The sequence below is a fragment of the Hemitrygon akajei genome, unplaced genomic scaffold (genome assembly GCF_048418815.1).
Source record: "Hemitrygon akajei unplaced genomic scaffold, sHemAka1.3 Scf000140, whole genome shotgun sequence".
NCBI lineage: Eukaryota > Metazoa > Chordata > Chondrichthyes > Myliobatiformes > Dasyatidae > Hemitrygon > Hemitrygon akajei.
Window position 1 is genome coordinate 849,739 of NW_027332026.1, and position 18,291 is coordinate 868,029.

Consider the following 18,291-nt stretch of genomic DNA (forward strand, 5'->3'; position numbering starts at 1 on the left):
CCTGTTAGAGGTCAAACGAAAATTACGAAGTAATGCTTCGATCTGCAAAGGAAATATTAAATATTGAATATTAAAACTTTGTCTCTAAATTGGGAGATTTAGATAGGATGGTCAATAACGCAGGATAGCTGAAAGTGAATAAAAGAAAGACAAGCGTCACATGCAATGTTATATATGTGCCAAAGAAAGAGAGAGACATACCGACAGATTGACAATGGTATAGTGTGCAACAGCCGATTTAGGCGACCGTCTCCCTCACTGACCCTGTTTCCTTTTCCTACCCACAGGGAAAAATTTCAATCAACTCCGATATTCCCTCCTGTCGAGGAACAAAAGCGGCCGCTCCTCTCTCACACACAAGCTGTGTTACAGAGCACAGAGACACCGACAGCTCATCAGTTCCACATTTTCACACAACAGAGAAATTCAGACTCAGTCCCACACTGAACCGAAGACCGAGACACAGATTACCAATACAACGGTTTACACTGAACCGTCAATATTTACTTGGTCAATATTTACATTGAATTCTGTACAAGTATCCAACAGGTAGAGATACAGACCAAATCCCCAGATCCTCACCCACGGGGCTGGCAGAGTCAGTGTGGGCTCAGGATTGAACAGACAGATGGAAAATTGGGAACTGATGAATGTGGTATTGGAAGAACTTAAAAAAGGTTTGGATAAGCCCACGGGGTTCTTGATAATATGCCTGGGTGAGAATTAGTCAGCAGGTCAAGGTCAGATAGAGGAAATAAATGGACCACGTTCAAACATTTAGGTGACTCAGGGATTGTGTGTGAGACCCCAGCTGTTCACAGTCTACATTTGGAGTTTTCAATGTGAGGACCAACTTTATTATATCCGTGTCGCTGTTGCACAGATCTGAATGGCTGGGTTAGTGGTGGAAAGGGCGCAGCCATGGTTTGGGGATGCAGACAGAAGTGAAGGAATGAAGATGTGGCAGACGGACAGAATATGGGGGATCTGAGGCCATCCATCCTAGTGGAACAAACTAGAAAATCCATATATATATATTTATGGGGAGAGATTGAATGGTTCAGAGGGACCTCACGGTCCCTGTCAACAGGTCACTAAGAGTTAACATACAGGTACCGCAAATAATTAGGAAGCAAAAAACAGTATCTTGTGCTGTGATGCAGGAGTATTGGAGAAGAGGTATAGAGTTGTCTTACTGGGAGGTGTCCTACAAGGTGTGGTGAGAATTCACCTTGAATATTAGTTCCAGGTCTTGTCACATTTCCTTGGGAAAGTTCTAAAGAGATGGTGCGAGACTATTGCTTACACTGACAGGTCTAAGTCCTGGGATGGCCCGCTTGCTGCGTGTGGGGAGAGTGAGTCTGTATTCTCTGGAATTGTGAGGAGAAATGCTGGATTCTTTCAGACCATTCAGCTCAATTGCAGGGAGGATGTCTCCCCTGAATGAGAATTCTGTTACGGTGTGTTATTGTCCCAGCATGAAGGAACGGATATTTAGGAATGCGTGGGAAACCAATGTCCTCAATCAGTGATTCCTTCTCCAGTTAAAACATACAAAACTGCAGGACAGGAGGAGGCAATTTTGTCTGCGACGGTGGGCTGACCAGATTAAGCCAGTGATGCCTCATTAAAGGAATCCCTCCGCCTGAATGCACATTAAATACTTTTTCCATTTCTAGTTACAGTTCCTCAGGAAAGTTATCCCTGCAACGGAGTGAGTGAAGGGACTTTTCCTCACAATGACTTGAATGCTTCAAGAGATGGTAGGCTGTATGTGTAAGGGGAAAGTGAATAAGCTGGGACTGTTTTCTCTGGAATTATGAGAAGAATTGATCAGTTCTTTCAGGTAATTCAGACCGATTGCTGGGAGGATGTTTCCCTTGAATGAGATTCTATTACCATGGGTCACAGACTCAGAAGGAACGACGTCATATTCACGACGGAGTGGAAAATAAATTTCCCTCATCAGTGATTATTTCTTCAGTTAGACCATGTGGGGCAGGAAGAGAACATTTACTCTGTGATGTTGGGCTGATATAGTTAACCCTGTGATACCTAATTAAACTAATCACCCTGTCTCCGTGTTGTCTAACCCCGTCCCTTCTCTGTGAATTTGTTTGCCTATCGCAGAATCTCATAAACACCATTGCCTTCACCACCACCACGCCTGAAATGCTTTCCAGACACTCGCAACTCTCTGTTTTATTTTAAACATTTCGCCACACATCTCCTTTGAACATTTTCCGTTCTCACCTCAACTGCATGTCCTCTGTTATTTGGTACTTTAATGCTGTGAGAAAGGTTACAGTTGCCGACTGTATTTATGACTCTTATCAACCTCTCTATCTCCCCTTGGTGGCTGCCATTCTGGAAAGGATAACAGGAGTTCGTGCAAATCTTCCTCATAGATCTCTTGCCTATAAATCTCTTCCAAACATTTCCAAAGCCTTGTCCTCCTTTCTATAATGGAGCGACCGAAACTAATTTTAAATTCCAGATGGAACCTAACCAGAGCTTGAAAAAGCGGCAACACTTACTTTTTTGAGAATAATGATCCTCTCAGTTCTCACCTTGGCTTCCGCCACTCGGACAAGAACAATCCAAATTTGTGCAACTTCTAGTTCTCCTCCCGAAGGTCCTCCTTATAACCTCGTCTATACTCTTTCCAAATCCTCGGCACCCTTCCTATAAGACGACTGAAACTAAATGCAATACTCCACATGCAACCCGACCAGAGTTGTCCGGTGAAAAGGAACCCATGGGAATAGGCTGGTTCTGCGATGTCCCGAGAAGCAGTTGGTTGGAGAGCTGTTGGTGGCTGTTTTCTCTGCACCCGGATAGCTGGGTATCGTTATCAACAGAAAGGAACGGCCACAGCACTTCCTCCTTCAAACACAAGAGGCTGAACTCACGTTGGGGTCTGAGAGGTCCTTTCCCTATTGAAGACACAAAGCCAGACGGAAGATCACCCAGTTCCACCAAATGATCATGGAGACATCTTGTTGCACCACATCGCGATTCCCTCCCCCTATCCAGCCAGTTACATGTGGCAGTCCACACCTCTGCAGCCACGTCCACCTTGACAGAAAGCATCCTGACTGGACACATCATGGCCTGGTACCGCAGACCGCTCCTCCTGTGACCGTGAGAAATTGCAGAAGGTTCTGGACGCAGCTCAACACGTCACGGAAACTAGACTCCCCTCCGTGGACTCGGTCTTCACTTCCAATGCCTTAGTAGAGTAGCCAGTGCACTCCAGGGTCCTACACACCCCAGACATCCTCTCTCCCTTCCAATCGGACGGAAGATGCCAAAGTATGAAAGCACACACTGCCAGGCTCAAGGACAGTTTCTACCCACTGTTATAAGGACAAGGAATATGTTCTATCATAGTTTTACGTGATAAGAATATCCCTAATATGAGTAAATGGACTTGACGTCAATCTAGTGGATTAGGATCTTGCAGCTTATTGTCTATCTGGCCGGTGATGTAGTCGCATTGGCACTGGACATCGAGGCGAGTGATCCTGGATTAGAATCCAACCAGCTTCTTCCAAAACAGACAAAAATGCTAAAGAAACGCTCTCTAAGTCGACATCTCTCTACTAGGACACGAACATATACACATTTTTAAAGTAATTTTATGTCTGTTTTTTCGTCCATCTTTACCGTGTTCCCGGGACAGTTAAAGGCTGCCATTTACAGCCTGGAGATGGTTTGACTGCTCCAGCGCTTTGCTAGCTCCGAGAAGATTGTGTGACAAGAGTGCATAATCAGTCGACCACGATGAGAAGAAATTTCGAATTGCTGTTCGACACCGTTTCGCCGTTTAACGAGTCCATTAATCTGCCGAGGAAGTTCGAGATATCGAGATAAATGCTAAAAGCGAGCGAGAGTTCAGCGCCGGTTGCCTGTCAGAGTTGGAATCTATAAGTGACCGATCATAGTTTGGGTCTCTGTAGACGGCGGGTACGCTTCGTGATTGTGTCTTGTCTCCCTCTTTTGATGAATGTCGTTGATATCAGAGGATGAAGCTGCATTTATAGACTCTGGACTTTCTCAGATTTATGCTATTTATATTCTGTGCTATTATCGTCGGTTCCTTTTCGGTTTTGTTGTCTGAGGGGAAGAGGTTTCGGGGTTAATGCTCAGTTAGTATTCTAAAAGTATTTTTTTTCGTTCGGGACATGAAGCAAATGTTCCTGCTCCGTTTCGTCGTTTAGTGCGGTGGTTTGCGGGGTGGGGAGGGGGCGGTGGACGTGCAGGGAATTAGGTGATCAGGATGTTGTTCCTTTTGAGGAGGGAAGGGTTTGGGTTCTGTTTCAATGTTTTTCCTTGAATTAATTTCATGTACTTTCTTTGACTCGTGCTTCTCTAAGAAATGTTTAAGAAATCAGATATGCATATGGATGTATGCTTTGATAATAAAAAAAAAACATTTGAATCTTTCAAAGTTGCCTTGCGGTTCATCACAACATCGTTATTGTTTAACTGTACTGCACTTTATCTGTGGCAGTTCTACTCTATTCTGCATTCTGTTATTGTTTTCCCCTTTTCCTACCGCAATGCCCTGTGCAATGTAGTGATTGTTGTGCACGGTATTCAAGACGAGACTATCACTGTCCCTCGGTACAGGTGTCAACAATAAACCAATCCTGCGAGGTACGACAAGGCGCCAGGGCACGGCTCATTGCTCTTCTTGTCTGGCATTGCTGGTTTATTGCGAATTATTCAGGAGCTCCAGGTTCACAGATTGTTGTCCGGTGCGCTCCCGGCTGCTTCAGCACTTGTATCCCCCTGCCTCACCGCCAGGGCTGAGAGCGGTGACAGGAGTGGCTGACTGAAGAAAGATCCTTCCTACAGCACCTGAGCCTGAACCCCTAAGCTTGAACCCCACCCACACGGTTTCTTCCAAATCTGCTCCTTCCCTACGCTAGCCTGCGGGTCACACTTGGACAACGAGTAGCATAAGGTTAACCTAACCCACCCCCTCCACGATGGGAGCAGTTGGTGAAAGTTCGTATGAGAAGCTGCTGCATATCACAAGTTGTGTTTCTCTGACCACTGCCGCCAGACATACAAACTCGGAAGAGTATTGATAAGGGCAGAGTTCACTATTCTTGTAAAAACACTGCACAGGAGAATACGGCAAACTACTGCAAGGGGGGAAAAAAACGCCAATAGCAATATAGTAATGAGTAGACGATGATCGCCCACATCATATGACATGACACAATATAATGGCAATGATCCACTTACTCCTGACAGAGTTTCGATCCCGGTGTTCAGTCCTCGTTCTCTCTCTCTCTCTCTCTCTCTCTCTCTCTCTCTCTCTCTCTCTCTCTCTCTCTCTCTCTCTCCTCTCTCCTCTCTCTCTCTCTCTCTCCCTCTCTCCCTCTCTCCCTCTCTCCCTCTCTCCCTCTCTCCCTCTCTCCCTCTCTCCCTCTCTCCCTCTCTCTCTCTCTCTCTCTCTCTCTCTCTCTCTCTCTCTCTCTCTCTCTCTCTCTCTCCCCTCTCTCCCTCTCTCCCTCTCTCCCTCTCTCCCTCTCTCCCTCTCTCCCTCTCTCTCTCTCTCTCTCTCTCTCTCTCTCTCTCTCTCTCTCTCTCTCTCTCTGTCGTTACATTCTCTTGCCGTTTTCCAGTCGGCACTAACCTTGACCTCCAAGGTCCCATTTTTCCATTTTCTAACAGAAGGCCCTGAATTTATGGATTACATCACTTATTAGCCAGGTCTCTCATGTCACATAACAGATTTAATTCTAGCGTGACCCTCTCACGTAGCTCGTCACAAAGTTGGCACGTTAACTAACTCTGCTGACAGCCACATGACTCAGCGCCTTCCATAAATAACACATCTTGGGTCGGTATAATTTGGTATCAACCAAACAAGTAAGCTTGAATGTTGCAATGAGGGAACTTTAACTCTGGTGATTGCCGGGTGAATGCTGCCCCATGCACAGTTGTCATTCATCCGGATATAACAGATCATGCACCGGCATAAAAGAAAATAATAGTAATAAAAAACTAAAGGGCCCATTGCCGATAAACCAGTCTAAACGTGTACATAAATGTTGGAGCTCCGTTCTGTACTAGTTGACTATATCACTTTCCTCAAGATGATAGATTCCATTCATCGGCCACAGATCGAACTTCCCTCAAAGATCGTCTTGTGCTAACTGGCTAACACAGAATTATTGGCATTTCCTCCTTGAAAATATTCTTTTGAACAAAGCACTCCTGGCAATCGGGTCTGCTCTTCAGGTGTTTTCTCCAAGTGTCTACCCTTGTGCTTTTCTCCACACACCAAAAGCGGCTGCTGTCCCTCGGAAATCTGATCCCGCTCAGCTCTCTCGAAGCTTCCATAGCACCCCCGGGTGCAATGTTACGTAATGCTCCAAAACGAACTTGGTTGGCTGACACGACATTCCTAAGTTTGGCAAATGACTCCTCGACTTTAGCCAAAGCCAAAACATTGGTCCATGAGGTTTAACAACAGGACATGCTGTTTTTGTAGAAAAAAATCAAAAACCTGCTAAACTAAAAATACTTAACAGCATAGCAGTATAATACAATACAACATGTACTTAACCAGAGCATTACACGTGTAACTACTATCGGACAATTTGAACGAGGATTAGGCCGACTGTATTAACTTCACCACTGCCTCGAGAGCCAGTCCGGCATACGGACCTGAAACATTCCTATGGCTCAACAAGCTGTTATCCTGAGTTGGTGTCATTGCCTGCTTTGGGTCAAAACTCTTTAGACATTTTCTACCACGTACCAGACTTTCAATCGTTGTAGCTGCACCCGAATCTATCATTTCTTCTGGCAGCATCAAGATTTAGAACTTATTAAATATTATTGCAAATGAACAATTTCAAATAAAAATAATTGTTAACCTGGATGCAGCACAAAAACATTAAGATTGAGAACAACAGATTAAATTGGCACACAGAAGGCATGACTTGCCATATATAGATATACTCATTACACTGAATAACAAATATTTTCCTGTTTCCCTGGAATTTTGTCTTTGTTTATGTTTGAACACAAGTTTAATTTCTGACTACATGTATCACGTAGGAACTTGGAAAAAAAATAAATTAACTGTCATTGAAAATAATATGTTTACTTGCATAACGATGCTGACGATTTGCAATAGCCCAAATGACCTAAAAGGTTTTGTTGATGATTTTCGTCTGCTCGGTGTTTTGGGCTTCTTTCTTAGAACACAACAATAATAAGCCATCATTGGGAGAAGGACATGTGGTGCAGGGCAACATCTGAGGTTCCAATCTCAGTCTCACCCTCAGGGAAGATATCACCTCTCTCCGTCTCTGGCACTGGCCGTACATCATTCCGTACACTCAGGGAATGCACCGAGAGAACATATTCACTGAAGGACGGGGGAGGCTGAAGCAGCTGTTGCGTTAATCGTTATCTGGATGTGGAGTCCAGGAAAAAAAAACACAACTGTTCAGCCAACTGTTCACCCAGAAGGTGAAGAGAGAGGGAAAGGAGAACCCAAGTCACGCAGCAGGTGGAGCACAGATTCAGAGGGGCCATTAGTTGTGGGGGAATATTTCACGAGTTGGTCAAAGATTGGATGTAAATTTCCGCGGTAACCTGATACCTGTCCCGATAGCTTTAGAGTTCCTCGTCCTGGGCAAAAGAGCGTTGCTGTTTATCTTACTGAGGCCCCTTGTGATCAAATAAATCTCTTTCAGACCACATGACATAGAAGCAAAATTAGGCCATTTGGTCCATCGAGTCTGCTTCGCCATTTCGTCATGGCTGATTTACTGAATGTCGAATAAACCCCATACTCCTGCCTGCTTCCGAATAGTTAAACTTATCTAATCGAAAACCTCAAACTCCGTTTTAGATATACTTAATGTCTTGGCCTCCACAGCCGCCTGTGGCCGTGGTTTACACGGATTCATCATTATTTGGCTAAAGGAATTCTGATGTTGTTGCCTCTGGTCGTAGATTTTCCAAATACAGGAAACATCTTCTGCACATACTCTACCTAGGCATTTGAAAGACCAATAATTCAATGATATTAGCTCCTTCATTCTTCTAACCCACGCTGAGCCATAAAACGTCCTTTATATGTTAACCCTTTCATTCCGATGATTATTCTCCTGAACCTCCAAATGACCGTCTCCAATGACAACACATCCCTCTTAGATAAAGATTCCAAGCTGCACACAACACTCCCAAGTGCAGCCTGACGCATGCTCTGTAGAGGCTTAGCATTTCACTTTACCCGTCAGCCTCCGTATCTCCAGGGAAAACGGTCCTAACCTGTCCAGTCTCTCAGTAAGTCCGTCAGTCCTGGTGAATCTGTTCTGTGGTCGATCATAACTTTGTGAAACATGGGTCAGACCTCAGCTGGAGTGTTTTGTGCAGCAGCTTTAGTCGCTAGCTTAGAGGAGGAATGGCTTAACTATGGAGAAGGGATTCGGTGGGTTATGGTCCGCGACCGAGAGACGTAGTAATGCAGAGCATAGAGAAGAGACACGTGAGAGAATGAAATGGAGACAGTGTGAGATAGAGTGAAAATATAATGGGATGGAATGGGAGATGGAAAACGCTATGTAGTGAGAGAGAGGAATGAGGAATGAGTGTGTCCGAGGGAGGGAGGGAGAATGGGAGAACGTCAGGTGGAGTGATGGACAATGAGAGTGCTTCAGGCACAGATGTGTAAGGGTGTGTAGGTGACCGGGTGGATATGTGCAGGAGTGTCCTGTGGTGTGCGAGTGTACATAGATGTCTGTGCAAGGGTGGACAGGATACTTTCCTCAGACATCCGGAGGTCCAGAGACGTTACACACTACATCCATACCTCATGACAATTTCACGGTTTTGCTTTTTAATCAAAACGCTATTCATTACTGTACACATTATTTCAGTACAATCAAGCAGTTAACAGCAAATCATTGGCAATAAATTAAAGCAATGAAGCCCGGTGTCACGTAATTTTCCAAATTTATTGTAAGCCCAGATGTGTGTCTCACACTGATCCGATGCTTCAGTGAGGTGTGTCGGTGGTTATAGGAACAATACACTGTGGAAAGTGTGTGACCTCTCACACTGACTCATTCCTATAGTGAGAGGTTCCGGTGTTTATCGGGACCATACACTCTGGAAGGTGTGTGACTCGAACTGACCCAGTCCTGCAGTAAGCGGTGTCGCTGTTTACAGGAACCATGCACTGTTGAAGGTGTGTAATCTCTCACACTGACCCAGTCCTGTGATGAGGTGAGTCGGCTTTCACACGGATCATACTCTGTGGAAGGTGAATGACGTTCCGTACTGACCCAGTGCTGTTGTGATGGGGGTCCGTCTTTACAGGGAACGAAACACTGTGGAAAGTGTGTGACGCTCCTCACTGACCCAGTTCTGTAGTGAGTGGTGTCGTTCCTTACAGGGAACCATACACTGTGGAATGTATTTGACGTCTCACACTGTAGTGAGGAGTATCAGTGTGTAGGGGGACCATACCCAGGGTACTCTGTGACTCTAGGCTTCTGCTGTCACTACTCAATGGGATAATACTACATATTTTGACCAACGAAAAACACGCAGGCTGCGATACACTGCGAATCAGGGGAATGTAGCAACATCTTGAGGCTCAACTAGTATTAAGGCTCTGTGGACAGTATCTTTGGCTTAAGGCAGGATAGAGTAAGGGAGAGGGTGTGAAGCGTCAGGGAGATGGAACTGCAGACTTCTTCATTCGTTGATGGGTCGCCCCTCACTCCTCCGGAATCTCCGACATGCACAGCACAAGCTCGAGCTGAGGGTCTGGATCACCGAACATCTCCCGGAGCTGCGTAGAGGAAGGTGAATGCTTAGTGAGGTAGTTGAGGGGTTTTGAGGAAACAAGAGAAGCTGAGAGAGGGAGGTAAGAGGAAAGAGGTGTATGAGAGTAGAGAGAATGGAAAGAAGAGAGAGAGAAAAGAGTGGAAAGAGAGAAAAGAGAGAGAGTGAAAGAGAGAGAGACACGGAGGGAGGGAGAGAAGAAGGAGGAGACGTAATGGGAAGCGAAGGAGAGAATATGGGCCCCAACGTTCCTCCTCACCTCGACCTTACCTCTCTCAGTTCGCTCTCTCACCTTGTGCCGAGTGGCTTCCCGCACCTCTTCGTCAGTCATGCCTCCACTCGCTGCCACCAGCACTTCAATCCACGTGTGCTCTTCCTCTAAAGAGAACAGCCCAGTGTCAACATGGTTCCACTGTCGGGTCAAGTGCCGCTCAGAGCACTTGATCCGTCGTCTCTGTCCCCTCGATTGCACAATCCCCTCCCCCTCCAGCACCGTCTGAGACATTGGATCAGCCCACCCGACCTCATCACCTACACTGTCAGCCGGTCTTGCTCACGATAGGGGCAGGACGAGTCTGAGACATGCAGAGAGCATGTAGAGTTAGAAATGAGAGGCAAACAACAAGGGAGAGACAGACACTGAGCGCGATGAAAAGTGACAGCGAAAGAGAGTGAATGAGAAAAAGAGACTGAATTGTGAAGAGAAAGATGTACGAATTCAGAGTGAGAGAGGGAGAGACATAGAGTGTGAGATTTCCCAGTTACCTGGATTGCAATGTGTTATGGACATGTGGAATTATGCCAGTGATATCCACATGTTGGATTAGAGCGGTACATGTTCATTGCTGCAGAAGACTAGAGTTCCTGGTGTTTGGTATTGTGTGTTAATGAAGAATGAAGGCTTATGACCACATGGAGAACAGGCACATGGAGTAATACATCGCGGAATCAGGCCCTTTCACCCAATTGGCTTTAAACCATCCGCATTCACTCAATTTATCAATCTCCGTTCAGACCTTACCAAACATAAGGCCGTAACCCAGACCACCCCATATCTTCATCCCTCTCACTCAGCAATCATTCCCACAATCTCTTCAGCCATACAACATGCCACACCACAGCTGGTGAGTCCCTCCTTCAGTGACATGAGGTGTCTGTATTCGGGCTCAGGTTACAAATTACCAGCACATGTCGGGAAACGGATTGGTTCCACCGAAGAGGAATAGATATTTATACACACACACGCACACACACATTCAGAGCGCCAATCTGTTTCATGTCACTTCCCCAATTTCCCCATTGCTCTGATCGTCACTCTGGGTCTCCACGTTTTCCTTCTCCAGCCATGGATCGGCCACCCGCCCCTCTATCTCCCTATCTCCCCTGGCAACATAACTCATGTTTCACAGCACATTCGTGGAGGGAGGGAGGGAAGGAGAGAGAGAGAGAGAGAGAGAGAGAGAGAGAGAGAGAGAGAGAGAGAGAGAGAGAGAGAGAGAGAGAGAGAAGGATAGGGGAGAGTGAGAGGAGAGGAAGAGGGATAGGGAGATGGAGGGGGAGAGGGAGAGGCAGAGAGAGAAAGAGAGAGCACAAAGATGCTCTCCAGCCTCCCTCCTCGCACTCTCCTTCACTCTTTCATTCTATCTTCCCTTATCCTCCCCCGCCTGACACTTCCTTTGGCCAGTTTTCCTATTCTTTTTCCCTCTGCTTCCTTCAACCCTCCGTCTCTCCTGACCACTCTCTCCCTTCGATCGCTCTTTCACGACCTCTGCATTTGGTTCTTCCCTATCTCCTCTCTCCTCATTCCCCGCCATTTGTCATCTGATTTCTGAATGAACATTGAACCAATGAACTCCACCTTTCTACTGTTTTCTACTGCCTGTTCCTCGGTCTCTCCCTACCTCCCACTGCCCTCGGTCTGCCCCTACCTGCCTGTCCCTCGGTCTCTCACTACCTGCCTGTCCTTCGGTCTCTCCTGACCTCCCTCTACCCTCGGTCTCTCCCTACCTGCCTGACCCTCGGTCTCCCCCTACCTCTCCTGTAAACCACCCGCATTCACTCAATTTATCAATCTCCGTTCAGGCCTTACCAAACATAAGGCCGTAACCCAGACCACCCCATATCTTCATCCCTCTCACTCAGCAATCATTCCCACAATCTCTTCAGAAATACAACATGCCACACCACAGTCAGTGAGTCCCTCCTTCAGTGACATGAGGTCTCTGTATACGGGCTCAGGTTAGAAATTACCGGCACATGTCGGGAAACGGATTGGTTCCACGGAAGAGGAATAGATATTTTTATATATATATATATATATGTATATATATGTATATATATATATATATATATATATATATATACATATATATATGTACACACACACACACATTCAGTGCGCCAATCTGTTTCATGTCACTTCCCCAATTTCCCCATTGCTCTGATCATCACTCTGGGTCTCCACGTTTTCCTTCTCCAGCCACGGACTGGCCACCCGCCCCTCTATCTCCCCTGGCAACATAACTCATATTTCACAGCACATTCGTGGAGGGAGGGAGGGAGGGAGGGAGAGAGCGAGAGAGAGAGAGAGAGAGAGAGAGAGAGAGAGAGAGAGAGAGAGAGAGAGAGAGAGAGAGAGGGGGAGGAGTGGGAGAGGGATAGGGAGATGGAGAAAGAGAGCGAGAGAGAGAGATGGAGCGAGGGAGAGAGGGGGAGAGGAAAGGGAAAGGGAGTTTTTCTCACTCTGCAGTGTTTATTTACCTGAACATTTTTACATTAGAAATACATTTCTGTTTACTGTAATATACGGGATTTTTGGATGATGTATCATAGAGTCCCGCTGTCACATAACGGCTAATTTCACAACGTATTGAACCTGATTCTGATTCTGGGAGGATGTTTGGAGGTAGGGGTTCAGGGCCTGAGTTGGAAGGCAGACACAAGTGTACTGCGGGGTGGGCTGGAGAAAATATGAACAGACAATGCGCTGTGGCTGATTTATTATCCTTCTCAAAGATATTCTCCCGCAATTTCCCTTTAATCTTCGGCTCTGCTCCTAATCAAGGACCGATCAACCTCCACTGTAAATATAAGCAATTATCTGACATAAAAGGTCACTGATTCATCACACTCTAGCTGAAGAAACTTCATCACATTGTTGCACTAAAGCAAAAGGAGAGGCCGGAAGAGGGAGTGAGAGAGTGAGCGAGCCACAGAGTGACAGATATCCAATGACTGTAACAGACACAAGCCCTGGTACCTAAGGATGGCTCTTCTCTTGGGGCAGTTGACGGTTCCTGCGTGGACGCTTCAGTCGAAGTTAGTTTTGCCTGTTCCGTCGTAGCCGTCTCCGGGGCTGTAATGAACGAACAAAGACAGGCAAGTGTGGAAATACTGAAATCGGTCATCATAATAGGACAGGAATTCAGGGGACAGGAGACGCGGTCTGTGATGTCCGGACTGTCTTACGCAGAGAAGTTAGAGAGACTGGGTTTGTACACGCTGGAAATAAGGAGACTGAGAGGGGATCTGATTGCAACATATGATTATTAAGGGATTGGACAAGATAGAGACAGGAAATATGTTCCAGATGCTGGGAGAGTCCAGTACAAGAGGGCGTGGTTTGAGAATAAGGGGTAGGTCATTTAGGACAGAGTTAAGGAAAAACTTCTCCCAGAGAGTTGTGGGGGTCTAGAATGTACTGCCTCGGAAGGTAGTGGAGGCCAATTCTCTGGATTCTTTCAAGAAGGAGCTAGATAGGTATCTTATGGATAGGGGAATCAAGGGATATGGGGACAAGGCAGGAACCGGGTATTGATAGTAGATGATCAGCTGTGATCTCAGAATGGCGGTGCATGCTCGAAGGGCCGAATGGTCTACTTCTGCACCTATTGTCTATTGTCACTGATTGATCACATTCTAGCTGAAGAAATTTCACCACATTGTTGCACTAAAGCAAAAGGAGAGGCCGGAAGAGGGAGTGAGAGAGTGAGCGAGCCACAGAGTGACAGATATCCAATGACTGTAACAGACACCAGCCCTGGTACCTAAGGATGGCTCTTCACTTGGGGCAGTTGACGGTTCCTGCGTGGACCCTTCAGTCGAAGTTAGTTTTGCCTGTTCCGTTGTAGCCGTCTCCGGGGCTGTAATGAACGAACAGAGACAGGCAAGTGTGGAAATACCGAAATAGGTCATCATAATGGGACAAGAATTCAGGGGATGTAATACTAGGGAAACCAACACCATTCCTCTCATTTTCCTCTCCAATATTACCCTATCCTGGAAAACACTTTATCTAATCGCTCATCTCCTCCCTTATCACATTTAACACCATATCCATCCGTTTCCTTCTTCACTGTTATCACTTTGCTCCATTCGCACTGTCCATCCCTTCCCGTCACTCTCCGCACATCCATATCTACTGCCGCTGTTACTCTGCCCTCCGCCTTTCCCCAATATATCTGCCATTCTTCCAACCCTGACTTTGCCTTCTCCCCGTTGTTTATTCTATTTCCCACTGCCTCCCAGTACCGTCAATCTCTCCATAACTCTCACTCAGGATCTCCCGACCACACCACCTTAGTGGTCTCCCTTACTGGCCCCTCCCCTTGGTCCCTCCCTTTCTTCCACCCCCTCAGACTCTCTTGACGTCTCTCTCCCTCGGTATCTCCCTTTCTCCTTCTCCGCTCTGTCTCTCCTTACGACCCTCTCCCCTCCGTCACTGACCTCTACTATTTCCCGTCGGACTCTCCCTACTTCCTTCTCCCCTCGGCCTCTCCCTCCCTATCTCCTTCTTCTCTTAGTCCCTTCCTTTCTACTCACAAACCCCCGCCCCCCGTCTCCCCGACTTCCTCTCCTCTCGGTCTCTCCTCACCCTTTTTTTTCCCGCGGTCTCCCCCTTCCTCCCTCTGCCCTCGATCTCTCCCTACCTCCCTCTCCCCTCGGTCTCTCCATACTTGCCTGTCCGTCGGTCTCTCCCGAACTGCCTGTTCCTCGCCCCCCCCCCCTCTACCTTGCTCTCCCCTCGCTCTCTTTCTATCTGCATCTCCCCAAGGTCTCTTCCTAAGTACCTCTCCCCTCATTCCCACCATCCCACACTCCAGGATATGGCTTGTCCACACTCCAGGCAGCTGTCTGGGAAACTCAGCCTGGTTGTACATGTTGGTCACTTGGGACGCCCTCAGTTACGCCACAGCACCCATATTCAGTGTGACAGGGGAACAGTGACCTACCTGTACAGTACACAGCGCTGGAGCAGGGTGCCGGTTTCAGCTGATACACAAAGTAACGGCAGCAGTTTTTCACCTTGATCTCCCTTCTCCAATAACAAGTGAAATCTCTCCAGGTGAAGCAGACGGTTCTGGTCACCTCCCCCTCTTCCACACTGGGATGGGAACCTGGAATGCGGTTAATCAACACTGTAAAATGCACCAGGTCTCTCAGTCGTCAAAAATAACTTAGCCCCACAGAGTAAACCCTGACCCTACCGTTCAACCAGCCCGGGATTACTCCGGAACAGCGCGCCTCTGGAAAGACTGTCTCGGAAATCATCCGTCCCCCGGAACTGAAACATTAATCAGAGTCAGTCCCTGATCAGAGAGGGTGGCTTTCAGTCAGAGAGAAATGCGGAATTGGTCTCACCCTGTCTGTATCCCGACTCTGGTCAATAACCACCCAAACCAGGGAATCCCCACCCTGTCGTTCCTGCCACTGCCTCTACGCTGAAGAAAGTTTCAACCGTCTCTCCTGGTATTTACTCCCCATCTCAGTGTAATCACTGATGATCCCGGTGTCCATGCATTTCCCACTCACCCACACCTTGTTCCCACTATTTACATCCCCATCTGTGATTGCTGCCTCATGTTACCTGTTAAATCTGTACCATCGCACTTCAAGTTTTCCATCACCCATCCATTGTCCTCCGGTGCACTCAGTGTGGGAACAATCTGTGCTCCTCCAGAGCTGATCCTGGACGGTGTGAGTTACACACGGGTCAAAGCGTGCGGTGCCAGCAGCTGAGGGATAGAACAAGGTTCACTGTGAATCTGAATTTCGGCTCAAGTCAACGACCATCTACATCTGAACCTCCAATATCATTAACCCAGAGAACCAATCATCTCCCGTTTATCAGTAACAACATTCCTTAACTCATGGTTCAGCGCTCTCCCATCGTCTACCTGTTTCAACAAAAATGGCCTTACACCCTTTAGGAGATGGTAGCCTCGGGGGGGGGGGGAGGGGGTGCGGAGTATGGTGTCCAGTCCTATGTTACCCATCTCCCCTGCCTCTCCCGTTTTATTCCATATATTCGCACAGTTCATCCACAAGGACACCTGGCCTTTGATTTGTCCTGACATTGATCCAAAGTTTGAAACATTTGATACGAGCCAATTAACCGGCACGTATTTGTGTGGTGGAGGGAAGAACCCACACGGTCGCAAGAAGAACTTGAAACTCCAGACAGCGAGCACTGGTGTCAGAATTGAACATGGCTCACTGATGTAGAACCGAATACTCCAGCAGAGCACATGGTTCCCTGACAGGGACACAGGACTGGCGTGGGTAGTTGAGCGGCGGGCGTGAGAGAAAGCGCAGAGGGCGGATACAGCAGTTCCAGGATGCAGAGATCCGAAAGATCTGTTACGGGGAGTATTCTAAATGGCTGCATTCCTGTCTTGCACTTTTCTGGGAGGGTGGAGAGGGGTGAAATAGGCTCAAAGTATGCTGCTTTGTTATAAATTCAGTCAGCAGTAGCCTCCTCAGCATCCCGGATATCTTCGAGGAGTGATGTCTCAAAAAAGGATACATCCATCATTAAGGACCCCAATCACCCAGGACATGCTCGCCTCTCATTGCAACAGATCGGTGTGGGGATACAGGGAGCATTCAGACACACAGGGAGCTGGTTGACAGTTACACAAGTGTGCTAGCGGGTGGGAGGGAAATAAGAAACAAGTAATGCTCTGTTTCTGACCAGTGTAAATTGCTGGTAATTTCAGACCATATGACTTGAATTAGCTCTACATAGCTATCATGACCGATTTATTCGCAAATAATTCACAGATTCATCAGGCTCTATTCTCAGAGACGCACAGAGGCAACCACGGACAGAGAGGCAGAGACAGACACAGACACAGAGATAGAGGTCTAGAGAGAGAGGGTAAGAGAGAGGGGGGAAGGTGGGGAGAGAGAGAGTGAGAGAGACAGAATCTTTTGTTGGGTCAGAGGTCGGTTCATGGGTGGAACCTCCAGTCCATGATAATTCCGGCTGTTCCTTGTGGAAACTTCCAGGTCTGTAAGGAAGGAACAGGGACATGGGAGAGTTGAAACACTGGAATAGGTAATCAGAATAGGTCTAGGAAGTTGGCAACTAGGTCTGTGGTGAAACCAATACCAGCCCTCTCCTGGAACACAGTCCACAAGCTTTTGCCTAATCTCTCATTTCCGCCCTTGTCGCATGTCACACCACATCCAACCATTTTGTTATTCCGATCTCCGTTTTGCTCTATTCACATTCTCCTTCCATTTCCCTGAACTCTCCATACCTCCTTTTCCACTGTCACACATTTCTGATCTCTAATCGCACGAAAATCTTCCTTAGCTTCTTTCATCCCATTCTCCTCCACTTAATCGGTTATTCTTCTGCCCCTTCCTGCAGTCAGTCTTCCCAATCTCAATTCTATCCCTCACTGCCTTCCACTCCTCTCTGGTCTCCCACCCTCTCTCCTCAATCTGTTCATACCGCCGTCTCACCTCAGTCTCTACATGCATTTTGTCTCTCTTTGACATTCTCCCCACTCTCTCCCCACCTCCCTCTCTCTGCCAGTCTATTCCTTCCCTCATCTTCTACCCACCTCCGCCTCCCCTCCTTCTTCCTCCCCTCTCAATGATCCACGCTCCCTCCCTCCCTGCTCGGTCTTTCTCAGTGTCCCTCAATTATCTTTCTCACTCTACACCCCTCACCCCTCGGTCTCACTCTAGATCTCCCTCCTCTCTATCTTCCCCTAAGTCTCGGCCACTTCCTCACTTCTTTATCGATCCCACCATCCAACCAGACGATGGTTTTACCACCGTACAGCAGCTGTTTGGAAAACTCAGCTCAGTGTTCATGTTGGTAACACGGGATGTCCCAGATATTTCCCAGAACACACATATTCCAGTGTCACGGGGGAACAGTGACCTACCTGTACAGTACACAACTCTAGAACAGGGTGTCGGCTTCAGATGATACACAAAGTAATCGGAGCAGTTTTTCAACTGGATCTCCCGGCTCCAGTGACAGGTGTCTTCATTCCAGGTGAAACAGACGGTCCTGGTCACCTCCCCCTCTGTCACGTTGGGATGGCTACCTGGAATAACGTTTATAAACATTGTGAAATGTATCCGGTCCCACAGTACGCCAGGGTGTGTGATACGGGACCCAGTGAAAAAGCAGACCCGCTCAACTACCTCTCCCCATCC

The 18,291-nt window shown here is 47.3% G+C and overlaps 1 protein-coding gene across 1 annotated transcript in view; it reads right to left on the reverse strand.

Moving 5' to 3' along the window:
• Window positions 1–8,923: 8,923 nt before the first annotated feature.
• Window positions 8,924–18,291, reverse strand: part of LOC140723848 (uncharacterized) — a 55,860-nt gene continuing 46,492 nt past the window's right edge. The window contains exons 4-11 of the mRNA XM_073038407.1: window positions 18,015–18,179; window positions 15,698–15,845; window positions 15,318–15,394; window positions 15,063–15,227; window positions 13,878–13,973; window positions 13,091–13,186; window positions 10,124–10,209; window positions 8,924–9,838 (exon numbers count right to left, since the gene is read on the reverse strand). Coding sequence (XP_072894508.1) covers window positions 9,764–9,838; window positions 10,124–10,209; window positions 13,091–13,186; window positions 13,878–13,973; window positions 15,063–15,227; window positions 15,318–15,394; window positions 15,698–15,845; window positions 18,015–18,179 — 908 coding nt within the window. The 3' untranslated portion in view covers window positions 8,924–9,763. The remainder of the gene's footprint in view (window positions 9,839–10,123; window positions 10,210–13,090; window positions 13,187–13,877; window positions 13,974–15,062; window positions 15,228–15,317; window positions 15,395–15,697; window positions 15,846–18,014; window positions 18,180–18,291) is intronic.